Source organism: Pomacea canaliculata, linkage group LG14 (assembly GCF_003073045.1).
Source record: "Pomacea canaliculata isolate SZHN2017 linkage group LG14, ASM307304v1, whole genome shotgun sequence".
In the NCBI taxonomy this organism is placed as follows: domain Eukaryota; kingdom Metazoa; phylum Mollusca; class Gastropoda; order Architaenioglossa; family Ampullariidae; genus Pomacea; species Pomacea canaliculata.
Genome location: NC_037603.1, coordinates 15,662,887 through 15,690,674, shown reverse-complemented (window position 1 = coordinate 15,690,674; position 27,788 = coordinate 15,662,887). Strand labels below are relative to the sequence as shown.

The following is a 27,788-nucleotide window of genomic DNA, read 5'->3' as shown; positions in this document are numbered from 1 at the left end:
ATAGTAGTTGATTAAAATGTGTATTTTCTTTTATTCGTAATTGTATCCCGGCACTCGGAAAAAAAGTGTAACAATTGTTTTGTGTTTACGTTCATCGTTTTGATAAATAAAGAATGGATACAGTGTATCATAGAACACAAAGACGATTTGTTTGTAATGGCTTCAGTTTTGCGTCGAGTTTTTGTTATTTGTTTGTTTTGAGAATATTGCCGCATCGTTTGCAAATCACATGGCACACAAAAATAATTTATTTTTTATTTTATTTTAAATTTTTTAATTTAAAACTTCATATGCTGGCTTAAATATGCAAAATAAATATGCGATTATTTATCAGGGATAACTGTGACAAGTTGTAAAAATGTTTAAAAATACTATCTTGACTAAAAGCAACATTTGAAATGTTTGTACAAATCTTGCTATAAAAATTATTATTATAAAAATTCAGTAATTCCAGTAATTTATCAAACACAATCGTACCTGTCAATACTTTGAAGGTTTTGATGAGTTGAACTTCTCGAAAATCAAGTTTGGGCATTTGAAACTAAGTGAAGCTGAGTATCGCTCACTAACAATGTCTTCACCTCAATGGTTGTCGTAGTCAGTGCGGACGTTGCTCAGATACCGGAAGAGATCAAACTATAATTTAGGGGCAAAGGTCACGTGCAGGCACGTTTCTCCCAAATCGCACTCAGATTATCGTGGACGGAAAGTTGGCAGGAAAGGGATGAGCACAGTCTTGTTACGGCCAATCATTCGACGGGAAAAACTAGATAAATGGATTTTTTAAGGATGGAAAGAAAAGTTTGTTTTATCTATCGGAATCTATGTTGGGAAGGAGCAGGGGGAGGGTCAGCAGTTGGTGTGATGGGGAAGGTAGGGTGGGGGAGAGGGTGTGTTGGTGGTGTGAAATACAAGAGAAATATTTCCACCTCGTGTAGAAATACCTCACATAATCCAGGAACTCTTCCGCTCACTTGTCAGTTCTTCGTCTTTCTTCGTAGACTTTGATGTTTGCTACATTGTCAGCTGTTAGCTGTTTGTTTGTCTTCAGTTAGCAGTCGCTTCCTTTGCACAGCGCATTGACCGCCCACAATGGTGAATGTTTTTAACAATTATCATTATTATAGTTTGTGTGAGAATGAGGTATATTAACGAGTGTGTAAATGTGTGTGTAGTACTGTCAAGTCACGTAATCGCTCTCGCACATACATGCACTCTCTCATTCTCTCTCTCTCTCACACACTCTCTCTCTCTCTCTCTCTCTCTCTCTCTCGCACACACACTCTCTCTCTCTCTCGCACACACTTGTTTAGAACGCATTAGCAACTCGGTTCCTCACCACAACAACGCATACCTCTTCCGCATATCTGACGACGACGGCGACGACAACAGCACCAGACTGAAACAGGTTTACAGGAGAAATAGTATTTACATTGAGGGGGATATCCCTGTTATCCATATTAATACACGAGACCTGTGATGGAACTCAAACCACCTATCCACTTCATTGTTTTTGATGTTTAAAATGACAGTTTTTACCGTTATTCCCAGCATCCTCAAGCTCAGGTGCGCCTCCCAGCATCCGTTATTTCTAAACTCCCTAAATTTGTCATGCCTTGTATGAAAGTTCACGCATGTCTTTCAAGTTAACAGCTAAAACTATTTCCCGAACTACACAATACATTGCTGCCTTTTAATATCAATAGGTTTTATTTACGTTGTTTATTAAAAATATCAAAGCGTTTTGTTTTTGTTTTGGTGGCTTTAAATATTTGTCCTTGTCTCTCCCTTATCAGAAATGTTCCAGCTGTTGGAATTATTTTTGAAAAGGTCGTGGAATCCACGCGCGTTTCGCTCGGCACTTGTTGTGGTTGCAGTATGTGTCATCGTCGATACCACCCTCGTCAGTGAGGCGCATCATCGTGTTTCTCAAAACCTTCGTGAAAACACAGCCTCAGCCAGCACGCGCGAAAACCGGCATTTCCCGGGGTCGCTCGGGGTCATTTTTGTTGTAATATGTGTGTGTCAACCTATTTCCCGCTGTGGGACTACTTTCGCTTTGTTTTGCTTTCATTTTTTTTTTTCATAAATAATACACAGGCTCGCCCGACTGCGCTGAAAACGAAATTTATATTTTAAGAAACTTTTTAAAATGCCAGACCCGCATAGCCACACCTAGTGACCAAAACCGAAATTTTTCTGTTGTTTCATCAAACATCTGGGTTTAAACACATGAAAATTGTGCTTTGAAATAGTGTCTTCCTGTATCTACGGTTTCTATTTCTATTGACAAAAGTGTCGCCACGGGATGTGAGTAGGATGGGAATTTATACCTCAATCCACCCGGCTTTCTCAAAGACCAACCTGGAGGTTTGCGTTTTTATTTTTTCAGATATCAGTAGATGTAGGCGATATAAAACTAACCTGTAAAATGTGATCGCAGGTGCGAATCGTACCAGATAATTAATTAACGGATAGGTTTTAGAGGCTGAAATTTACAGGTTAGTTTTATATCTACCGAAATCTGCTAAAAAAAAAACAAAAAAACAAAACACACACAAAAAAAAACAAAAAAAAACGGAAACCATTCAGGTTGGTTTTTAAAAGTGTAAGAAGTATATTAATAACCCACAGCAAGACTAAAACAAATAATGTAATAAATTAAAGTGTGTTAAAATGTCATCCAGTAACCAGGAGATACATGTATAGTAAAAACCAAATGACATTTTATTTTTTTTATTTTTATTCTTTTGAAGGTCTCATATAAGTCTGATAAATTTCGTATGTTTTATTATCACAAGTACCAAACATAGTTAAACTTTACTGAATTTTGTATTTTTCCTCAGAAAAATTTGAGAAGTAGCCCTCATATTTTTGATGTGAAGATAGTTGCATTCAGAGATATAGTCGTCTTGGCTGTGACTAAAGTTGTATTTCAATGACATTCAACAAAAATGATAGACATCTTCACTGTGACTTCAGCTGTATACAATTCTATGTAAATGTTTATATATGTATGCATTATATAATTATAAAATGAAATTGTATAGCTAGAATGTATAGCTATAGAATTGAACCGGATAACAACTTGTAAGAGTAATATAAATGAAAAACTCTCATTACTCTCGTTATTCAATGTATTTTATTAGTGTCAAATGATTTGATAAGTTAGAGAAAGAAGAATATAAATGTGTTTCTCTTGGCGCCCCCTAACGACAGTTTCTTGTGATGCCGACCCTCGTGAGGCGAGTGGTTGTTGAATAACAAACCGGGGTCTCCTTCCGGATACGCATGCGTAATGACTTGACTCACCTCACTTCAACTGTGAACACAGGTCTTGACGTCACACACCCGACAGCAGGTCGGCGGCCAAGATGTCTGCTTCCGCTGGACAATTGAAAGAGGACCGTTGACATTTCTAGCGGGGCCTTTATCATGGAAGCTACTAGCATCTCTCGCGCTCAACTTGCTTCAATTTGCAAGCACCCGGGGTCAGATTAAATACTCTTCGTCTGCTTGAATCATCGGGAGAGGACAGACAACATTGCAATGATTGTTGGAGCTTGTCTGCTCGTTGGCCTTTCAAGAATACCAGCTTTTGAATTGTAGTTTCTACGGACATTTTTTTTTCAGATAAATATTTCTTTAACTGCTGTCTGTTCAGTGGGGCAAGAAAGTTGGAGCCGGGTGAGCTATGCTGCAGAAATAATTACAAGATCTGAACAATGCCAATAAAAATTACATTTTACAACCTCCATTAGTTGCTATTTCTGGACCTGGCAGGAGCATCTGTAAGGAAATTATCCAGGCGCCATTTATGTATAGATTTTGCAAAGTCCGCTTGGACATAACAGATATTGATTGAGTGTACGGCTTGGAACGGAAGGGAAGCTCCACAAAGAAAATCAGATCGATCCAGGTATTTTTTTTTTTAAATCTTCGACATAATTTTCGTACAGAAATGTAATGTAACAATAATTACGGTTAAAACACATTTTGTAATGATCTCCTCCTCCTCCTCCTCCTCCTCATCATCATCATCATCATCATCATCATCATCATCATCAATTATCGTAGTGGTGGTTTCTGTAATAATGAGGACAGCAGTGTGGAGCAGGGGGCGCTGCAATCTGTAGGGATGCAGGCCTAACCCTGTCTGAAGATGTCTTGTGTACTAATTGCCATTCACGTCATCAGCACAGGAAGGATGATCCCTAGGGCTTCCGTGGGGCTTCCGCAGTGCGTGGGGCGCCTTGGGGCAAAGTGTGCTCGACTTGGCCATGTGCGAACATCCACGGCGAGCGTTTTACGCACGAGAAATGCACGCTGATGGTCGTGGTCAGAGGTCATGGAACGTCAAACGAGTCGCAGACTGATCCAGTGAGGTCAGACGATGAAGACAGGTGCCTGAACATTTGCACTGACAACGAATGGAAGAGGTGTCAAAGGTTGCGTGTGGATTTTGGATTCGCATCTGAGATACAAGAAACCACACTTGCACACACACACACACATGCTTCACGCACATCCTTACATACCTATCACTCCCACAAACAATGCGTGAGTGTGTTGTGTTAAAGAAGAAACATATTGTCTAAGGGCAAATGGAAACAAAGATTAGTAATATTATTAATCATCGTCATCATCATCCGAAAATGCTGTGAATGGCACCACAATGCTTTATTTTATGGACCATGTAAATACTGATTTTTAAGAAACTACGGATATTTGAAAGACAAAATAAAAAAAAAAAAAAAAAACCCCAAACAAAAAAAAACAAAACAAAAAACAAAAAACAAACAAACAAAGAAACAGGAAGTGGTTGTCGAATGCACAATATTAATTCAAACACAGTATTTTCCACAACACTTTTTACTCAGTCCCTAAAGTTTCCACTGTAAATTCGTGGAAGTTCAGGCTAAATCTTCCTGAGACCTATTGTGTCTTCATCACCGAAGATTTATATCATGGACAATCCTATCCGCTTCAATAGGATTCCTACAAGAGGTTAGAAGTTAGAAATAAGAACACAGAAGGATAAAAAAAAAATAAATGCCGCAGGCCACACACTTTGTTCGTAAATTAGAACCGACAGTAATCTCCCCTTACGACACAGTTGCCTCCCTTAAGACGTGACGGGGCAAGCTGACTAGCGAACTGAAGGCGGAAGACGCGACACACGATCACACTGTCTGTGGGACACTCAGCTGGCAGTCTGTGGTCGTCCCCACCCTTCCAGACAGCAGTATTTTTCTTTTCATTATGTTGTCAGGTCGCTTACCTCCTCCTTGTGATTAACCTGGCCGCCGCTCTCTGACACAATGCCAATGGCATTCAGGGGAGGCCAATGTTCGCAGGACTGCCCGCTCGTGTGTAAGGTGAGTCATGGAATGCGTTGGGTAGGGGCGATAACGTGCTTCCTGCCCCATTCACACCAAGTCGAACAAATCAAGCTGCCCACCCGGCAATTTGTCTTTGTCCTGCACTTCTGTCTTTCACCCCATCCCCTCCACCTCTCTCGTCTTCTCGCATTCGTCGCCTCCCAGCATGCCTCCGTCTGTCGTCCCAATCCCATCATTCTCACCCCACCAATCTGTCGTCATGTGGCCACGCCTCCTTACCACTGTCGCAGCGCCACCCATCGGCCATTTCGCTATTTACTCAGGTTGGCCATGTTGATTCGAGCAGTTTGATTGGTGCGTTTATTCGTATGGTGTGCGACTTTGTCGAGTTTTATTTGTAACAAAACAGAGTAAACTTTCCTCAACAAAATACAATAAACATAACAGATGTTTCGTGTAATATTTTCTATATCATACTGCAGGTCATATTACATAATATAATTTTAAACTTTATTTCTTGCATAATCTGTTTTATCACAATAATTGTCAAAATATTTCTTATCGACAAACTAATGAAGGTATATATGGAAAAAAAATATCCAAACTGCGGTGAAGCACGCAGGAAAGTGCGCACGTGTATAAATAATAATCTTGAAACGTGAAACTAGGAGGAGTTCTTCCCCTTTACAGAAAATCCGCATAGGGGGCGCCACATAACTGTGGATCCTGATCTCTTCGCGCTTTGATTTTAATGTGGGCTTATTGATCTTCTCATTTTTTTTTATTATTCCTGTCTATTTTTAATGTTATTTTGTGGTCATAGAAAACTGTGATGTTGTTTCAAAATGTTTTAAAATTACAACAGCTGCTGGCTTGAGTCTTTTAAATTGTCTTCTACTGAGTGAGCAAAAGTAGTTGTGGTGAACGAATTTTGTCTAGGTCGCCGGTGATTCGACTTGTGACACCCGATATTGAGAGATGTGTTGCCCGACACCCGATAGACTGATTTGTTGTCTGACGATCGATATAATGATCTTTGTCTGAATGTGTTGTCTGACATCTTCATATTGCCACAATGTCCACCATGTCTTACATTTCCGCCATACCGGATATAATAGAACTATTCGAGTCAGACTTTCGTTCCCATGAACACATTTGTTATATCTCCTCGTGCAACGAAGATAAATGCCATAGGAGCGGAGTTTTTGAAAATAAATTTTCTAAATTTACTTCTTTAAAATAGTTTTAAGTTCAAGAAACTTTGGGTGTACATTGCCTCTGGACAGCTAGGATTTGTTTTAACAAGTTGTAAAAACATTAGCTGCGAACAATATTACAAAACCTCGCTTTCATAAAACAGAGAGAGAGAGATGCAGGTGCAAGCTCAGCCGAGACAAATGTGTAAATTAGAATTCGCTGACGATTTATTTCAAGTCCGTTAGTTCCGTTAATTAGTTTCCCAAGGTGCATCGCTGTAAGAGTTTGGCGGAGATATGTTCTGTGTTTACTACTCTAAGCTTGTTAATCGCCGAGGGGAGATAAACCTGCAACCTTTGTGAAAATAAACTGCTGACACCACCCTACAACCAGCAGTGAGAGACACTCATGTGAAATCCACTCAGACAGAGCGCCTTGCCTCGCGAGGAGTGGCTAGTCGGGCCAACTGCTTGGCCGCTCCTTCAACCACTCTTGCACCCAGCCCTCGGCTCCAGTATTTTCCCTCTGAGGTATTCGCCTTGTATCATTTCAGTTGGTGGAGATATCGATGTGATTTTAATCAGTGTAGTGTCTGATCGAAAGATTTCAACTTCTCACAGAGTGAGGGTGAAGGGAACTGATACGAAGGTGATATGAACGAGGGTTGTACTGATAGGAAGGAGGAGACGGATCGAAGACTAATTGTTACGAGTTTGTTCAGTGCTGATTACCTGGAAAAGAATGTCAGGTGCTTGTAGGTAAGAGTTTCTTTCTTTCTATTAACGGAATGAATGTAGGTTTTAAAACACAAAACTTTGATTATTGGCGGTGTACGATGACAGTGGTCGGCACGTGCAGTCGGGTACACACCGTCAATAAAGTTCACAAACAGTTTAGGAAGGTGACAACTCTATAGTCACGGGGTATAGGCAGTTAAGTAAGCATCTCATAATCTTTCTAGTCCACAAAGAGTTCGTGTGTCACTGACTAAAGCTGAACAAAGCCCTCTGTCCATCACCGTCGCTGCCAGACGACCGCTGTGATCACATAAACAAACCGCTTCATCGACTAACACCGTCACCACCGACAGTCTCCCCTGGTTACCGTGTCATGAAAGACACCCGGAGACCCAGCTGTCCCCCTCCCCTGGAGCTCAAATGTTGGAGAGAGATTCCCCTGCACGCTCCCACTTGAAGAGAAGAAAAGCTGAATTCTTTGATGTGGTAGACTGAGGTAACCGAGAAGGCGGGTCGACACCCAGGTGTGATCTTAGGTGTGAACTTTCACGGTGTCTGTTCACTGGACTGAGGGGAACTAGATGACTAGACAGGGTATTGGAAGGTTTGGTTGTAGTAGAAGACAAGTGAAAAGTGTCCCTTCGTAGTTTGCAGTGTAGGTGATTAGTACGCCTTATAGAAAAAAAAGATTTTGGCTTCCATGTTGTTAGGAGTGCTAATGTACTCTTTCCTCGCAAACCCCCAGCACACACACACAAACAAACAAACAAACAAAAAAAAAAAAAAAAAAAACAAAACAAAAAAACAAAAAAAAAAAAACGGGGATGGAGAGAGAGAGAAGCGAACCACATACAAATGGTCGTTAATCGACTTTGCGCTTTTAAGTGAGAAATCTTACACCACAGGCTTACAACCCTCAGGGTGGGTTCCTGTTTCTCCAAAATCTTAAATCACCGCCCGATTAACATACCCTCCAGATTATTCTTCTTTGTCTAGAAAAGCAGCTCCCATCCATTCATCCACCCGATACACACCCCTTCCTGACGGTCCTCTGTATCACTCACTAGCGCCCGACCGGACCTACAGCCAGGATAAAAATGTCGATGAACATGTTCACTACAAACAAATTTTATTTAAACACTGGATGTGAAAACACGTGCATGTTTTATAAATTTTTCATTAGTGTTTTTGCCAAGTTTCTAGTAATAAATGAAACACTTGAAACTGTAACGAAATAAAGAAAATATCTTGTGAAAACTCTTGAACACAAAAAGAAAAGTTTTTCTCAGAATAAGTTTTTAGACTTTTCTGAATTTAAATTGATTTTTAAAAAGTAAAATATTGTAAATTCATAACACACACACACACACACACACAGTACTTGTTTAGCAAAGCTTTTTTCTTTTGTTTTTATGATGTTTGTAATGAGTCTCCTAGCTTGCCTGCGTTTGGAGAGTGTCTTTGCAACAAAAATATTTATATTGATTTATTTCCAGGAATATGTTGAGAGAAAACTTATAAATCTTATCTCTAGTCGCATCTGTGTGCACGCATCTCTCTCACACACAGACACACAGACAGAGAAGACACGTGTGTAAGTGGTGCACGCACATTATTGTACATGAACTGTGCACTGGGATGCACTGCCCTCGTTAGCTGAGGGCCTGGCAGGCACGGGTGGGTGTGCACAGCTTCTCGTTCCCGCTCGTCTGACAGTCTGACATTCTCGCGACCAACCAGGCGCCATGGCGGCTGAAGCTGCCAGCTGTCTTTCCGGATTGGAGCTTCCATGTGACAGCGATCCCCACCCCACAAACGGAAGATGATTTTGCCCATCTATGCCCAATACTTTCCTTTTCAGTTTAACAGCCGCTTTCTTAATTTAGTCGGTTTATCTTCCGTCTATTCAGCTTACCGATACTTACATGAAGTCAGGGCCGTTCACAATGAGATTCCCCGCCGCGCTACTAAAATGGAATTCCCGAACCGTCCGCAACTACTGCTAATCAAGTATGCATGTAGGGCGAGGTCACCACCCAGACGAATGAACCAGCAAACGCCAGCGATTCTTCTTCACCGCCCACCCGCCCCGCTCAACCTTCCGATGCTTGTGGTAGAGTTTTGTGAAGCTCAACGGCGATTCTACTGAGAAAAGTTTGTGTTGAGACTTTCTCGAGGGTCGACTAGCAAGGCCACACCAGCCTCACATCGCCCCCGTCGTATTTTTATGCCTGGTCGTCTGCACCAGCGAAGCCGAGTGTAACGAGGTTTGTGATTGGTCGGTGCGTCATCATTCCGGTGGAAATTCCGTGCAGGTCTGTACGTCAATATAACCTGCTGTGAAAGCTGAGAGCGAGCTAGATAACACGCGAGCCCACAGTTAACAGTCTGGTCGCCTGTTGAATTGGTCCCTACGTAGCTTCCACACCACGAGCGACACTTTCTGAGCACTTTCACTCCATCTGGTGAGATGGGATTGATATAAATACATTATCTTCGCTCGACCAGACAGCGGTTAGGATTCTTTCATCATCGTCTGCGCGATTTGGCGAGTACCTGTGCTTCATTTCAAACCGGTGCCGTTGACAGGGACTCAACAACCAGCAGGTGTAGTTTTCTAGTTTGAATAAACCGAGGGTTGACGAGACAAGACAGTCTGTTCACTTTTCTGTAAGCAGTCAAAAAAAAAAAAAAAAAAAAATTCGGCGGTCGTCTGCTTAGTGTTGTGTTTCGCCGAGACTTGATTGGCGTAGGCGTACCCATTCATTGCCGAGGTCGGATTGATCGCTTCGTCCTACAAAACTAGGGTGCGCTCGACACCCCAACTCAGTCGGGGCGGCCAGTCGTGCGATCTGCTCCATTAAGAGGACACTGGGATTGCGCCATACCATCTCTAGCAATATTTGTGTCGTCTGCGTTGCCAAGAAAGGTGGGTTTTGCCATTGATTGTCTTCAGGTCTTTGTCCAATCAATACTCATGCCGGACAGTGATTGCTATCGATTTTGTACAAATCTTGTTTAATCAATATCATGCCGGACAGTGATTTTGTTCAGGTCTTTGTCCAATCAATAATCATGCCGGACACAAATGTAAGAAGGAAGGTTAGTGTCCTAGAAATAAAATGTGAAAGCCGGCACGCCTTGACAGTCCACTTGCCACTGAAAGTGTTTACCAGGTTGTTGAAAGTGTTTTACCAGGTTACTGAAAAGCCTTTTACTTCTGACCTGATAACACCGCACATTGAATGGGGTACGTGTACATTGTACAGGGCTGGTCCATACCCGATCCAGCTTCATTATTTTTTCGAGTACTCGTCGGGTCAATAGTTTATAAATAGTGGCATCTGAAAGCGAAATGTTAACACACAACAGAACAGTTTTTTTAAAAATAATTTTGGTCAAGATTTTTATTCACATGTTGTGACACAGTTCGGGTTTGGACATGATTGTATTCACAGGTGAAATGTACTTTTCCCTTCATGTTCTAAATATAGCATACAGCTAGCCGTTGATAAATGTAGGCAGGTAGGGGGAGTTATATCCGTAAATTCTCAATTCTGTTTAGTTAGGAGAGTGTAGAGGGGAGGGGTAGTGGCTTTGCAGTTTTAATGATCATAAGCTACTTATTTACTTGCCTAGAATTGACGAGTGAACACTGAATGAGAGAGAAAATGTTGGACTGTCATTATGACTCGTCTTATCTCCGGATCAAGGAAAAACCCATTTTATGCAAGTAGAACACCATCATTATGAAACTGTATTTAGTAGTTAACTGTTAGATAATCAAACCATTGTTTGTAATACTCTCCGAAGCATCCATTTGTGTACTTGGTGTGTGTGTTCATGCGCGGCCTGTTAGTGCATAGCGGGTTGTTCTTCCCATCCTTAATACATGCAGCTTCTCCTGCAAAGATCTCTCAAACAGGATGGGTTGGGCGTGTCGTCGGGTGCTATGGCAACAAGGGTATGGAGGGAATGGCCAGGCCACTGAAATTAGACAAAATGAGCATAGTCGACCTCTTGCATACCCGTCCTATGTCTTCGTGTAGCTGGCAAGCTTGAGCTTTTCTAACTCATACGTGAGTACAGAGAGGTAGAGAGAGAAAAGTTAAAGAAAGTTGACAGGTTGTCTGATTCTGAGATTTCCTGTGTATGTCGCCAGCAGAGACAACATGACTGGCACTGTTCACTTCGACGTTCCTGACACAGCCCTCGACAACTCGCCTCCACGGTTGCCAGGTCGCCGCCTGCTGCGACCCGTGTCCATGGAGGAGGCCGACAACTCTGTGAACGAGATTCACGAGAGCTTACCCAGGCGGGCAGCAGTGCGTCTGTACAGGCAGATCAGCTCCGGGTTCAACTCCAAGACGATCCGCTGCATCCTAGTGGTGTCCCTTTGCCTGAACATGATCTTCGCTGTCCTCATCGGCATCTTTGTTGGATTCTGGAAGTCGTCCAAAGAGTTCGAGTCGGCGATTAATGCCACCCAGTCGCATCCCACCCGGCGCTGACCTCTTGACCTGCTTGCCGTGCACTGATCAAGGGATACCCGGGCTGGCCGTCTACATGAGGTCTCGAAACGGGGTGTGCTGTACCAAAGACACAGTCCCCGGGTACGACCAGGCAGACAGAATGGTGAGTCGTTGTTGTACATTTCTTAGTCCTATTCTTTCTTTAATCTTTCTGCTAGTCTGTTGAAAATGCAAAGGTCAAACGGATAGAAACGAGCTTTAAAAGGGAGAGAGAGACACCCGGGGTGGGGGGAGAACATTTACTAGCTTCAACATGAGCATGGGTGCTTCGAGAAATTGCTTCGCCAGCCGAGATGCAGTTGGCACGTGTTCAGTGATTTCTAATGAAGGGAATGGCAGAAGGACTTGCTACCCTTTAGCTTCTGGGGCTTGTTGCACTCGAGGGCAATGTTACTGGGAGTGTTACAGCTTCCCTGAATACTTTGTGTTGCTTATAAATCGTTACACCGGTCTGCAGATGACAGGAAAAATTAAACTCATCAAGGGTGGAACTGAATTGACGAGGACTGAAAATTACAAACTGAAGATATTCACGTGTTCACTAATTTAGATGATACTTAATCACTTAAAAAATCTTTCAAATGTTCAGAAGATGAGAAACATGAAATTCCCGGATTAGAAACCGGACAGCCCCTTTCGAAGGTTGTCGGAGGTGACCAGCAAGTCATGAAACAAGTTTTTTACAAAGCACCCCATCCACCACCCCCTGTCCTACTACACCAGACACCGACAGACCTGATGTTGTGTTGTCGAGACTATGGAGTGTTACCTCAACATTATGTTATGCACAACATCCGGAACTTCCCCGGTGACTGTGCTTGATATATGGCCGGTGTCACGTATGACAACTGTTTCTTACTGTTTTCACCTTCCGGATCTTCGCCACCAACGACCTCCCTCCACCTCCTCCAGGTGTATTTTTAGCCAAGTCTGAAGTCGAGGGAAATTCCGCTACGACAGTGTGTGGTTTGGAATGATAGGGTGTCGTGTTGACAGCGAGAGCTTAGGGACCTCGCTAACAATTTTTTTTATTTCTTCGGCGAGGGCTGCGTGTCTTGGCCCTCCCCTCCCTGCCGAGCTCTCGTGATCTGCTAAGTCATAGGCACGTACACAGTATGATCCGTGTTTACTAATTTCACCTACACACACCCCTCCATTTGTTCTTATATTTTAAGTGATAGTAAGGGCATTATTTTATATGCGTGTGTGCAATCTATTTTGAGAACCAGAAATGACAAAGACATGATGAAGAAGGTCAGACAGTTGTCATGACAATGTCCAAGATGCCAACTTTCTCAATATTTCCATTTGACAATCCCTCCACAGCGCACACACCCAAATATTTGTGATGTCAACCCTCGAGGGTTAATACTCCCCCTCACCAGTCAGCCATAGTCCTTCATCGTCTGGAGGAGAGGCCAGTGGAGTGGCGAGCCATGGCGGGCTGCTCAGCGCCATTACTGATCGCGTGCCAAGACTTCCTCCACCGTCGTCTCACGTGCAGCCTCGTGCTGCCACGATAAACACGGTGGTCGTGGTCACAGCACGCGGGGCAGGCCACACAGCAGCACGATGTATATCAGTGTGTGTATCCTGTGTGTACCCTGTGCAGTTCGTGTTCAAGCTAGTGTATCGTGCACACTGTTAAAAAAACGAGGGCGATATTCATAGTCTCGCCTCTCCTGTCAACCAGATACACGAAGGTTGCACACTTGTTAATGCTGCTAGTGGTGTGGATGTCGTAGAACAGGATTGTCATGTACAGGAATACAGCAACAGAATCTTGACATTTGTGTGTATACCGAACAAGATTATAGTATACTTGCACATTGGTCCTGCCACTTAGCTTTTAGTCAGTGAGGAAGGCGCGGGGACATGCACGTGCGTCAGTGAGTGCTTCATTTTTCCTCGAGTGAAAAGGTTTCGTTTAAACTCGATAGTTTTTAAAAAATTAGTTCAGGAACATATTTGGATAAATTGCTCAGAATATGTACAGTGTGTTTCTGCCGATGCTTGGCTAATATCTACAAGTATGACATACATTTCTTACTTGTTGAGTTTGCTAGAGTAGTTGTACTTTCCCGCTCTCGGCAATATATATATATCATAAACTGCTTCCTTTGTTACTCAATCACTTCCGTGTGCCAGTCGGTTACTTCTTTCCACGATCTTCATCGTCTACACGTTTGAGGTGTATGTTGTAACCCATTAGACGGCTACCTGAAATACCGGCTACCTGACAGACCTTCACATTGGTATCACTTTCACTGTCCCCGCCGCTCGTCATGACGAGGGCGTTAGTTATTTATCTCCGGTTGTAGACAGAATAATTGGCTGAAGTCGTTTTCTGTGTTTGGTCCTTTGTGGCCAAGGCCGGCTGAAATGGGTTTCAGTAAATTACAGGCTGGACGCGGACTCGTGCTGTGAGGAGTTGGTGTCGGCGGCGGACGGACGGACTCCGGCCCCGGCTCGTGCTGTGCACGCCACGCCGTTACGTCACGCAGGCGGGCGGCGTGGGGTTTGCCCCGACTGACAGCCGCTGGAAAGGCAGGCGCTCACGTGCTGCGTGAGAAAGGCATTCCAGGGACGACTGTGGCACTAGGCCTGATGCAATCCTCCTTCGTCCCCCCACCCGTAGTCTTCCACCCACCCGCCGACTGCACGAGATGTCGTCCTGCACCTGTTTCTTTTCACCCGGCTGAGCGCTACCCGGCCGCAACCGCTCGGCAGAAGGGGAACGTGGGTCTCACGGTGTGGGCGAGATTGATTTGTGGCTGGGCGCCTTGATCAAGGGAGGGGAGGAGACAGGTTGGGGAGGAGACAGGTTGGGGAGGGGGTGGTTGTAAAACGAAGCCAACTGGAGTCACATGGATAATGAAATAAAAGCTTGTCAGTTAATCCAAGTAAACCTAACAGGGTGGGAGGGAGGGGATGGGGGAGAACCTGTACCAGCACTCGCTATCTCCGCTACTGGGGTGGCGCTCACGTGAGACGTTCTCACGCTTGTCCCTATTCACTAAGCTACAGGGTATCAGGGTAGCATGGCGCAATGCTTTTCGGGTAGACTTGTGATGGGTTTTAACTACATTTATCTACAGTACCCTGGGTGAGGCTGACGAAATATTGCATAACACCGTAGTCGTTGTACTTTGCATGTCGACGCTGGCCTTCCACGTGGTTGATCTTGAGAAATCATTTGATAACACCACCCGCCACCCCTTTGTTCAAGGTGGAGGAAATCGAGGGTTTATCTTAAAATAAGTCGAAATGATCCGTATGTTCTAGAGTAATATCCCAACTGTTTTTTTTTTTCATCCCTTTTCTTATGGATCTTATAGTTACTGTCTGAAATCGATAAATATACTTGTGTGTGTGTGTGTCTGTTCATTTTATTTTTCTGTTACATGTTTTTATCCGTTTGCTACTGTATTTGAAAACTTTCCTTAAAATATCTCTTAACTCACTCCACCCTCGCCAAACATTCGGTGTCTGGTGTGTATTTTTTGCTGACTAAAGAATAATATGTGGAGTGTTCATTATCTTCTTTATCGTTCAATTTTCGTTTGTTTGTTTGTTGCAGTTGCAGATGACACGCGACTACCTGTTGGATAAAGGTGAGAAAGAATTCTTGAATAAAATTGGCAAAGAACTGTAGCTCGAGGATTACGAGCACTGACTTGACCGAGACTTAGAATGACTGGAATGGTGAGGTTTAAATAAACCCAGGAATGCCGCAAAGGTTAATGTTTACCCCCGTCTGACTTCACAGACGATTGGAATGTTAAGCAGCTCCTTTGATTCCTCCCTGTCTGATATCAGTCTATCAGGGCACAATTCTCTTGTCAAACTGTTTTGTTTGAAATGAAAAAATGTTGTTTTTGACTCTCTTTCTTTCCTTCCTTCACGTATACAAAGTTCCTGGCAGGCTCACTCACTCTCGGTGAATAAAAGAAGATGGTTATTGTTATCCTAGTTATCCCTCGCCAGCGCTTGCCGCATTCTTGTCTCCGGGGTGCTCTGTGGTGCTGTGGTTAAAACTCTTTTCTCCTGCACAGTGAGTGTTGGTTGTCGAGGGATCAACCCTCTGTCTGTCCTTTCTCTGCACGTGACACCCGTCTACACAGTCATGCTGACTCAGCGTTAAACCATTTTCATCCACTCTCGTTCATTCCTTTTATTATCTGATTTCCACACATCACTCAGCTGTTGTTGTTCTTGACTCCATCTTGAAGAAGAACTATATTTTTTATTTAGTTACACCTTTTTCCTTCTGTCCTGTCGGGGTTTTCCCCTCAGGTAAAACCGCTCGTTTGTCTTTGTTCTCTTCCGCTCACCTGGTCCATGGTCGTGACACTCTTTACTGCCTGCAACCGAATCTCTTTTTTTTTTTCTGTCTCCCCTCCAACCAACCTCCTCCTTTCAAGGGATGACTGTCACAGTTGACATGACCGTTAAAACTGACTGACGGAGGGTCGCCATGTCTGTAACGAGTGTGTCACGATCTGCCGAGCAAGCCTTGCAGGTGGCCGCATATTTACAGCATAATAAAGTAGCCTTAAAACACAAACAGTATTATGGTCATGTTCGGAGTCGCTGCTCGTTCCTTCCTTCCAGGCTGTAAGAAATTTTTAAGACAGCGCAGTCATGCAACATGTTTATTGTACTCATTAATCGCACATACACTGCAGGCAGCATTCACAGGTCTTCTAGTGCAGCATAAAATAATTTGTCCACGGTTTGCCATGAAGTGTTGTAATCAATGTTTGTTTGTTGTTGTGTACAGGAAAGATCACTAACTGCAAGCAGAATGCAGTGGATTCGAAAACCCTGGCCACACCTGCCGCTCACCTGACCCTTGATGTCACCAGGTCCATCAACAACCTGCACACCTTGCCGAGTGGGCAGCGTGAGTAGCACACACTCCTACACTTTATTATTATTTCTGTTCTCTTTATTTCTTTTTTATCTTTCTTTCTCACGGTGAGAACTTTGCAATAATCGACATCCTACACACGCATCCCCGGATTTCCATCTTGCCGACCATGACATTTCCTCCTTTCAGTCTTTTGTCCTGGAGGTAGTTGACTTCGCTTTTCCCTCCACCAACATTCTTCATGCAACTCTTTGGTTAGGAATCCTCTTTACCTTTGTACATCTCTGTCTTTTTTTGTTGTTGCTGTTGTCCAGCTTTTTTACCTTGATATTTTTGCATGTTAATCAGGTTATAAATACTAGGCAGATGTTGTTTCACCATTACCGACTTGCTCCTCATCCTCCTCACCAAGCATTTTCTGATCCTACAGATTATCTAGTCTGGAACACAGATGACACCTCCGGCACCAGCTTCCTTTCAGCTGATTTGCACTACGCCAACGGTTCCATTACCATACCCTCCACGGGCCGCTACCACGTGTACACCAACCTGACCTTTGACACCAACGCCAACGTGTTGTCGATGGGGCAGCTGCTGGTGGACCACTCGGTGAAGAAGGTCTCCCGCGGGCGCACGGACCACCTGCTGCTGGACCGTGTCAACCTCAAGCAGCGGGAGATCAAAAGCAGCGACCTGGAGGGTACCTTCGAGTTGAAGCAGGGGGACATCATTAATGTGGCTGTGTCGTACCCGTCCTACCTGTACAACCTCCCACAGACAAACGTCTTTGGACTCTTCAAGTTAGTGTCCGACTAGCTACCCGGACCCTGAACTCGTTCCGGCATTCAGGAAAAACAAAACCACCACGACTGCCTGACCAGGCAGAACTCGTTTAGTCAGGGAAAACGAACATTTTTCAAAGAAACCTCTCTTCGGAGGGCATCACGGGAGATGTCTGTTTCATGTGTTATTTAAAATATTGATCGTCGCTATTGACGACGAAGACTTCATTCCAAGACAATAATACAAAAGATTATGGTTGTCAAGTGAGGGTGGTGGTGTTTGTAGGGAGGGGGCGCTGCTTATTATTTGCTGATTTATCTTGTGTCTTCGTCACGTGGTTAATTTGATCAGGTGTGTCAACTGACAACATGGTGATATTTGGGGAGGGGGTCAGGGAGGAAAAATGTGTCACCAAGCTTGAATTATGTCCCTTATTGCAAACAAGAAGGACATGATTTAATAAAAAGGGATTGAACATTTCCCCACTTTTCCCTTCCTTTTCCCAACGCTCCTGCCGAGAGGAAATGTTCTGTGACGAGACTTGTTCGAGCACTTAACCACCATGTGTTTGTCATGCAGCAGGAGCCTCGTTCTCGCATCCTAGCGGTCACACCCTGGCTTGAGAGTTTCGTCTCTACTTTGCTTCCGTCCCCATTGTGTGAAAGATCAGAAGGACGAAATCTCAGGGTTAAGTGTTGAGCTGTCAAGTTTCTGCCAGGATGATGCAACAGTGTCGTCGTTGTTGTTGTTGGCACCAAACAAAAACCAGAAGCAAAAACCGTTGTGATAAAAGTGAAGCTGGTGGCGACAGAGGCTTGGCAGGTCAAGGCTGGTGGCCAGACATGATATCAAACTACTGTCAGCAATACTCAACCAAGGCAGATAAGCAGACATGGAAAAGGCATTCGCCACCGCTTGCACAAGGTGTAATCTATTTGAATTGCTAAACAGTTGTGGCATCCTGAAGAGAAGGGAGGTTACCTGATGACCCTTTTGAACTTCCCAGCATGCTGCTGCCAGGCTGAAATTTCCTGAAGTTGTCTGCAGTTCCTCCTGCTCCTCCATCCCTCCCCGGCGAGAAAGAAGTCGTTGGCATCGATGGCGAGACAGGTAAAGCGCCATCAACGCCTCAAGCTACTTAAGAGTGATCGTCCTTGCGAGCTGAAGATTCGTTGTGTTGTGTGGAAGTTGTTACACTAAGGACAACCAGCGGAGAAACCACGAACGCCTGAGAAAAGCTGTGTTGACAGTTTGAACTCGACTCCCAGAATTTAGTAGTCTAGCAATGCAAACCACTCGAACCTGGAAGCAACCACTCTGAGATGTTGGAATGGAGTGGTTGAGGTGAGCTTTCCGACAGCTCCATGTCACTTTTCTTCCTTTTAAAACACCTTTTAAATCGTTCTGGAGGCGACCAAGTGAAGGTCTTCTGTGGAAGTGAGAGTAAGAGTGCTGCCGGGGGAGAAAAAAAAAACAAAACCAACCCTCGGACCATTTTATCTCGTGAACATGTCACGTGACGCTATATGCAGCAATATGTCGAGACCATTCGCCCTCGGTGTGTGCGAGTTTGACACATCTGTCGACTGTGTTAGTGCAGTTACTAGTAATCCTTTGTCAGGAATAGAAGATGTTCTGTGTGTCTCGTTTGGAAGAGACTGAGACTGCTCACGTGACTTACCTTCTCACATTCATTGCAGGTCAAACGATGGTGGAGAACATTTGTTAACATTGGTAAGAAATATTTCTTTTTATGCAAAAGCATTGATGAGAAATCTGTTTAATGTTAAAAAAAATGGTGGAAACCGTGTTGACTTGCCATTAAATAGAATTGTTACATGTCAAAGTTTAGTGACGTGTCACTAGTGACAGTTGTTACATGTCGAGCGTTGATGACACGTCACCCCACAAGCACTTTCATTACGTGCCTCCCCACTTCCGGTAATCAACTCATCCGCTCAACAGTTACTTCCACTTGTTTGCCCCTGTACCTGAGGATGCAGTGTGCCAGCCTGGAGATGGATTGACCGATGTAAATATTGAATAGTTTTCTAGTTTCATTCATCTCTGCTGTTAATGTTTCATGCGGACCGTTGAGGAAATGCACCATGATGACATAATGATATTATTGATGTTGAAAAGGGAGGGGAGGGATCCCAGTCCTGCTTGTTTGTGTGTCCAACAAAATGAATTGAATGTACCTGGTCTGTTAGTGAGAGAGAGAGAGAGGGATAAATATTTGTGTAACTATTCAAGACTAAAGTGATGTTTGAGTTCCCGTGTAAAAGCTGTTTGTATTTTTTCTGTAAGTGAAAGACAAGTTTCCATTTTCATTTTTTCATATTTTATATTTCCTGTGTACTGTTCATGACAATAACTCTTTGGTCTAGTCGCTCGCTCACTCACTGACAGTTAAAAGAAATTTAGACCATAAACCCTCAAAGGTCTCGGATATGGATTTGTCTTAAATATTAAAATCTTTGTTGGAGGTAGAGTGTAGATGTTAAACTGTGTTGTAGGTTGTAAATGACAGCTTCAGTACAGCTGCAAACAGCTGCTGCTTAAAGTATTACTACTAGAAGAACGCACGTGCGCACGGTCACATGACAACGCATGAATCGTAACCCTTAACCTATCACCTTTTGCCTTTTATATTTCTTTTTCTCAGCGGTGATTTTTTTCCCCCGTTTAAGAGGACATGTTTGTGTGTTTGTATTTTTTTTTTTTTTTTGGAAGCAAGAAACCTGTGGGTGTGAACAAACTGCATTTTTGAAGTGAGGTGGAAGGGGAACTTTCCCCCCGCAGGTGTGAGTATAACTGGCTGGGGGCGTGGGTGGGTGCAGCGACTCCGACCACCAGACATTCTCAACACTCATGTTGCTGTGTGTGATGACCTGTTGATATGCTATTACTGTGTTCACATGTTACGAACCTTGTCCAGGGGCCTGACAGCCACGTGTGTGATGTGTTATAAGTTATTTACTGAATGCTGAGCGGAGACAAGTGTTGTAACTTATACATTCTGAGTCCTCAATGCAAACTTTCTGCTGTCCAACATTCACATCCTCATTTTGTTCGTTTTTTGATGATCGCCTGTTTCCCGCCGTTCATGTACAATTTTTGTAGTAGATAAAACTTTTGTCTTTAGAAAGCCGAGGCTGGTATCATGATAGTGATATCAGGCGAATTTCAAATGTTTTCGTTTCTTGAGAATCATTAATTGAAATTGTTGTCAGGAGGAAATGAAAGCTATTGAAATAAATAAATGAATGAACAAAAGGTCAGTTTTGGGTGAGTGGAGACTGCATTGCTTGTGGTTGTGGGCGGGTGGAATGTGTGAGCAGCCGCCTTCTGTTCAGTTGAAACTTTCCCTCCCACGCTGACAAAACATCCCAGACGAGTGTGGGTGTGTGTGTGGGTGATCGAAGGTTAAACAGGAGAGGTTGATATTTAAAAAAAAAATACTGCCAGGTCCTGAACATAATGGTGTGCATTTATACACGATGAGGGTGTCCCGCGATAAGAATCTGTATATCGGGTGAGCGCCATCTGGCGATCAGATATCGGATTAGCGAGTTAAACACTTTTTTTTTCCTTCGTTCGTTCCTTGCTGTGCCGAGGGCGACTAGCCGACATCGCGTGGGCGGGTTGTCCTGGCCGCGCACAACATGGCCGCCGCTCTGGATCCTCTTTAATGAAGAAGAGAATAAGAAAATCCTCCAACTGATGCTGTTAGCTTCAGCACCAGACCAACATTGTTCCTGGTGCCAGCAGGAAGCACCTCACCCTGGTCGGTCGTATAGAAATTCTCCAGTTCCTTAGTCAAGGTGGTAAACTTTGACCCAGTGAGGTTAACACTGGCAAGACGACCAACCTGCATGCGTAGGAAGACAGGTACTATATTGCCAGACTAACTACTGTACACCTCCATACCCAGACTACTTTGTTCAGGGTATCAAAGAGAAATGAAGTGTCTTCAGGGGTCGCGGAGGCGTGGCAAGAATTTGGATTAGTCACGTGACGGTCATCGGCAGGAGGCTGTGTTTAGGATCGGTGTATCGATTCCGCCAGCCTTCAGCCATGTAAAATTGATGGAATATGTTAGGATTTTTTTGTTGTTGCTTTTTTAACCTCTCTTGAAGCATCGATCTCGTTTTGCCGTTATTCTGTGCGACTGGCGAGCACATCGCGAGGCTGGGAATAGCCGGCGATTGTTTGAACATCGCCAAGTTTAGACTGGTGGGCAGAGTTAACACTGAGAGACACGCTTGGCTGGGTTTGACAGAATTGCTGTGCAGGGACACACACACACAGACAGACACACAGAGACGAGGTTGGTGACTACACCCACACGCTAACCAACACGCCGTCGCACACTCCAGTCTACCCTCGGCGGACTTTCACACGAGCGCACAAAGAGGTGCACGTGCAATTTAGTCCAATCGCATATTTACTTGATGTTTTCTGTCTTTGTGACCATGAAACACCCACTGTCTACCCAGCATAAATTAATATCCCAGTTAACAGCAAAAATAGAGACAGGAGAGTTTAGCTTCGCTTTTTAAAGCCATGCCGTAGAAACAGTGAACCACTCACGGCCTCTTAGGCAGTAAGTCGCTTGTCGGTGAGTTTTGTTCAGCTTCGTAGTTTTTGTCTGGGGTATACCTCGAGAAAACCAAACTACAGAACTTCAGTGTTACCTTGACAACCTTGGCTTCCGTGTCGTGAACTTTGTCGCTGCACGTGAGGGTCACGTGCCCACTGGAGCTTGACACACCCGTCGTATCATATCTTCATCTTCCCTCCTTCTATCTCAACCTACTGTGTCGCTCTGAGAGAGAATTAGAATTGGAATTAGATCAGTTGACATAATTTTTGAGCGGCATTTTATCAAGACAACACGAAACAACCAGAGAAATAAATATTTCTCCACCGGCGAGTGCGGAAATAATCCTGAGTCGCAGATTCCAAAGCTGGGGATGGGATCGGTACAACACACACTAGCACCCATTAAACTTCTTGGCTTGTCGGAAGCCACACCTGCAAACAAGCTTCTTTATATTTTTACCTGGCCCCTCGATGTAGACCACTGTGCTGTGCACTCGGTCTGGAAAAAAAAAAAGGTTTGGTGAGGGTTGCACCCTGTTCTGACTTGGCGTGTGCCCCGCTCGAGGTTTTGTTTTCTAAGTTTACCTCAAGCACTCATACCTGATCATTATTGTGCTGTTAAAATTGGGGCTTGAACCAGGAAAGTGCAAAGGTCACACAGGTGCCACCAAGCAGCTCGTGAGTCGTTTTCATTAGTGTATCACCACGCACTTCCTTCATGTTTGTCCCGGGTTCACCTGGTTGCTGAACCTTCTTGACTGGCGGTTGGTTCCTTTGTAGTCTTTTGTGGGCAGGGACCGAGCTCGCATCTACCTTGAAGAAAATGAGATTTACAGATTATTATTATAATAATTCATACCCGACTCTCATCCCAAGTAAAAGCTGTCCGGCAATACTTGTTACCATCACAATGAAGGTTGAGCGTCGGTGGTTCAAATCCCGTCTTGGACACAGCACTTGTTTACAGGGCTAGCTGCTTTGCCGTGAATGTATCCTTAGCTAATGTTGGTTCAGAGTAAAAAGAACAAAAAAAAAAAGCAAAAAAAAAAAAAAAAAAAAAAAAAGAAACAACAACAAAAAATAAAATAAAATTCTCTCTTGTCACGTGATCTTCAATATTCATTCCCAGTGATGTCAACAGATGGTGAAATAATGGAGTAGTATAACGGCAACATGGATGAACAGACAAGAGCGACTCGCACGCTTCATGTTGTAACGGCCACGTGGCGATATAGGTCAGGAGGGGGTAAACAGGCTTGTTAGACAGTCTGCACTAAAGGTCAGTAGGAAACGAGCGGAAATTACCTCGCATCAGTGTAATGGCATCAGTCGCGTGCCGGTGGAGTAACGGACTTTATGTGTGGTTGCTTTTGGTCATTACATCCTGCTAGTAGTACACCATCGCAGCTCTAGTTTGCTTGAAGGAATGGGGTGGTTGGAGGTGGTGGTGGGTGGTTGATACCAGCAGACTGCCCCTCCCCATCCTTCTCTGTGTTTTATTATGCCTGTTGCCTTTTCGGCTAATTCCAATGATGGCGCACCCACAGGTAAAGCTTTTGCACCTGTAACCAGTTGAGTTCCTGCTCGTAGACCTCCCCCCTTCAGTCTCCATGGTAGCTTTCTCAAACATTTCCTTCCATCGCTCCTGCCCTCCCCTGCCGCGATTGTCTGTGTATCTGTGAAAGTGCTTCTCTTCTTCCTCCCTTCTTCCTCCCGACACCCTCAACTGCACAAACGCGCTGGTTGAATGACTTTAACCCATCCTACACTGACATGGAACTGAATGGAACTCATGGCTAAAGATTCCTCTTCTTATAGACAATAATATAAAATAAAATGAAAGATCAACAACTTAGTCCAGTTGGCACTTTCGCCACTTCCAAAGCCCCTCCCCCTCCACAAATCCATCCCCCAACCCACACAAGAAGCTCAGATCACTTTCTTCTTAGTCATTGACTATTACCAGGCCACCCACATACCTGTACCCCGGGTACCTGCTCGGGCTGTCCGCTCATCACCTGTGTATTGTCTCAAGCCTCCCCCGCATGCCGCCAGCCGACAATGTAATAATAGTAAAGACAGAAAAAAAGCTGCTGTTAATAAAATAATTATTATTATTATTGTCCTTAACAGAGGTTAATTGCACTGCCAGTAGGCTGCATATTTGTCACCGAGCTTATCTGGCACCTGTCGTTTCTGTACGACACCCAGGAGCGCATACCACCCGTTACAGAAGCTATGTGCAGTTGGCGCCATACCCTGGGTTGACCTCTAACCCCGACATGTCACGGAGGAGCTCGGCTAAAAGTCGATCCACACCTGCACACTTTGCAGTTGTGATCACCAGGCTATGCCAACTTTTTAAAATTCTTTTTGTTATCGTTTCCACCCGTAATGTCCTTAACCCTTTCATACAGGGCTTCTTTTTTTTTTCTAACAAATTTTAATCTCGTTATTGGAGTTAGTCCCACACCTCAGACCTACTCACACCTTTTATTTCCACATTCCAGGTGACAAACGTGTCGTTAACCGTCGGATTTTCAAGCAAACATCGTTGGGGGTAGGAGGGTAAAAGGGGTTAAAACGTCGGTGTCGTGCCTAACCCTTTATCTTTTGTGAGCAGGAGATCATTCCATTCATTTTTCCATCCTAACCCTTTCATTCCCCGGCACCTCAGTTTTTAAAATATTCATTCGCTGGTTGTCGGTGGATTCCCTCTCGTCTGTCGATGCACACCTGTAGACATGAATGACAGAAAAGAAAAGAGTGAGGGACGAGACTGTAATGCCTTGTCATGATAATGCCGTTTGCTTGTGACATATCAGAGCAGACCTGTAGGGGTCTGTCACGTGGTACAGAATTTAAGGGGCGTGACTAAGCTGGCGGACAAACAAGCCTCCACTCCATTGATAGCTCGAGGTGCTCGCGCCATTTTCTCGATAGTGTGGACAGGAAATTCATTTTATCCACGAACTAATATCCATGGACTGCTGGCAGACGATTTTTTCGCTAAAACGAGGCATTAGACGACATAACTTCCGGTTTATTCACATCGGCCACAACGACTTCCCGTGCATCAGAAATTAAGATATTATGGAGTATTTTGTTTTCACCAAAAGTAGCCACACAATGAAAACAATTTAAGAGTTTGAAGTGTCCAGTGGAGACTTGCTGTCCACTACGCATGTTTCGGTGACGTCACGTGTCAGCCAGGTGACAGGATACATCAATAATACATGGCATCCAGTTGTCATCAAATAAACCTGTGGCACATTAATTTTTTTTTAAAGTTAGAGGAATTTCGCTAAAACAATTCATCTATTATTGTCGAAATCCTCCTTGTTCGCTTATTTGAGAAGTGCAACATCACTGAAATCAAACCGGAAGCCATTTTCCTGTTAGCTGCCCGCCGTTCCTTACACAGAGGGCGCCACTGTGCTCTCGCCTGCCAAGTGCAATAAATCCTGCTGGCTGCATTCATTAGAGGAAGGCGTGTGTGCCAAACATAATCAAGGACATTTAACGATAGACAGAACGAAAGGGAGGGATAGAACGGAGGAAGAAAGGAAGAAAATACCTTCAGATCTTGTTTTGTTAACAAAATATCAGTTTCAGAGAAGTGGGAGCGAATGGTTGGCAACAGGCATCCAGCCCTCGTGTCTGGTTGAGACAATGCTGGCACGAGCAGTTCTCTGACTCGCATGAGATCACACGAATGTCTTCGCCGCTCTTTCCTTTTCTGGTCTTTGCTTCTGGAATCCCTTTCCTCTTTTAGCTTTTACAATTGACCACCTTCCATGCCGGAACTTTAATCAATACCTCCACTTCTTGATTTCCTCCTTCCTTTCTTCCTTATCACCCACCCCACCCATGTTTTTCCTAATCCTTGTATTTGAAAGTTGTGTTTTATTGCATTTGCCAACATTGTGGTCTTGGGTCGATGGGCAATGAACTCGACTACACGAGAAAATGCGCTTTTGATAATAAAAATAAAGGAATAAATGACAAACATGCTCCCATTAGATAAACCAGTTTATTTCTTCCTCACACTTAAAATTGGTTATAAAATTTTCCTTTTTCCCAACGCTGGCATGGAGGTCTTGTGACTAGGATTTTTCTGTTGATAAAGATCCTCTGACCACAAGACTTCTTCCAATCGTTGACAATCTCGTGAATGTAGGTACATGCATCAACGATGACTAATATTTCACATTCCTATTCCAACTTCAAGACTCTTCTTAAGATAAACATGGTCGAATGCATGACTCAGTTTATTGTATATTTTCCTTGTAAACACTTTGCCAAAGAAGGTCAACCGTTGGTCCAGATACCTATCCATATTTATTAATAAGAAGGACATGATCGGCGCCATAGTCTGTGTTGCAGGTCTGAGGTCTTCATAAACAGGTATGTTCTTTACAGGTGTCACACCTGAGATGGAGATTAAATGCGTTTATTACCCACGATCTCATGAATGCCAGATAATTATGCAGTAGTAAACATTAAGACCACAATTTACAGGCTGCACCCAGTTCAGAACTTCTGTTGGTGGCGCTGTTGCTTCTCTTGGCGAGTAGACTCACTACACAAAGCACATAGCCACATAGCAAAGGAGTGGACTTCTGAATGTAGTCACGTGGTCACGTGGTCGGTGACTGTCAAGCCCTCGCACTCTGGACACAAAGAAAGCCTTTGCTGTGTCACGATAGTCCGGCGCCAGAAATCTCGAGGTCGTGGCTTCCGGTTTCAGCTCTAAACGCCTTCCGAGCTTGTCGTTCCTGTTGCCATCACCAACAACACGAGCCTAAAGCCGGGCTCACACGGTGCGACTATTTCAAATGAAAAAAAGAGATCAGTAACAACTCTAAAAGTTCTATTTGTGAATTATTTTTGTTTGCTTTTGGAGGCAAAGACAAACAAGATCAGTTTTATTTACTGATTTTTTTAAAAAAGAGAAGGAAAATAGATAAGTTTTGAATTTTGTGGACACAAGGGAGACTTCATCCATGGATGTGAACAAGACAAAATGTCTGCTTTCAACTCGTTGACCCAATCAGTTGATCGTTAATGAACAGTTTTGTGCAGGCTGTTACCAAGAAGCTTGGGGCTGCCAATCATTCTGTTACAGAATTTCCAAGGTTTCCACTCCACTCCCCCTGTTTTGCCTTTTACTTCATCGATCACTTCCCTCCGCGCGTAGATATTGATTGGATTCTCGCTCACACTGTGGCCGAACTTTGACCTACTCATGACTTCAATGTTGCACAATGGGTTGAACAGGTCCTCGACGAGCTCAGCAAAGTGAGTACAGCCTGGGAAAATCCTCTTTGCGTGTATGTGTGTGTGGGTGTGTGGGTGGTGATGTATGAAACGGGGGCAAAAGAGATGACGAAGTAGGACACCTGATTAGTCATCTCAAGATAAAATTTTGAAGAAGGAAGAATAAGAAAAGAGAGAAAAAAAATGAAGGTCCTGCAGATAAAATGTAACCAAAGCGATAATGAGGAGAGAAGCGATCATGTGACCTGAGTTGCTCCGAGGGACACTGTGACGAATGCTGCACATCCGTGCAGTACATACTCCACTCCACTCCAGCCTCCCAGCCACCCACCCCACGAGCCCCGCAATCGTGGAGGTGAAGGTCGGCAGGCCGCGAGCGCGTGGAGCTTCGAACTATTTCCGGATGCAACTCACTACTCGCCACAAAGCCGGTCGG

General features: G+C 44.0%; 1 protein-coding gene across 2 annotated transcripts; it reads left to right on the top strand.

The window, feature by feature from the left end:
* The first annotated feature begins 9,397 nt into the window (after positions 1-9,397).
* LOC112555801 (tumor necrosis factor ligand superfamily member 11-like) lies at positions 9,398-20,743 on the top strand. Of its 2 annotated transcripts, none has more exons than XM_025224322.1 (5): positions 9,398-10,205; positions 11,442-11,911; positions 15,389-15,422; positions 16,592-16,714; positions 17,112-20,743. In XM_025224322.1, the coding sequence occupies exons 2-5, from the start codon at positions 11,756-11,758 to the stop codon at positions 17,495-17,497; spliced, it is 699 nt and encodes a 232-aa protein (XP_025080107.1). In that variant the 5' UTR covers positions 9,398-10,205; positions 11,442-11,755; the 3' UTR covers positions 17,498-20,743. The 2 variants fall into 2 exon arrangements, with proteins under 2 accessions (XP_025080107.1, XP_025080106.1); XM_025224321.1 differs by having other exon boundaries at positions 11,439-11,911.
* The last annotated feature ends 7,045 nt before the right edge of the window (positions 20,744-27,788 follow it).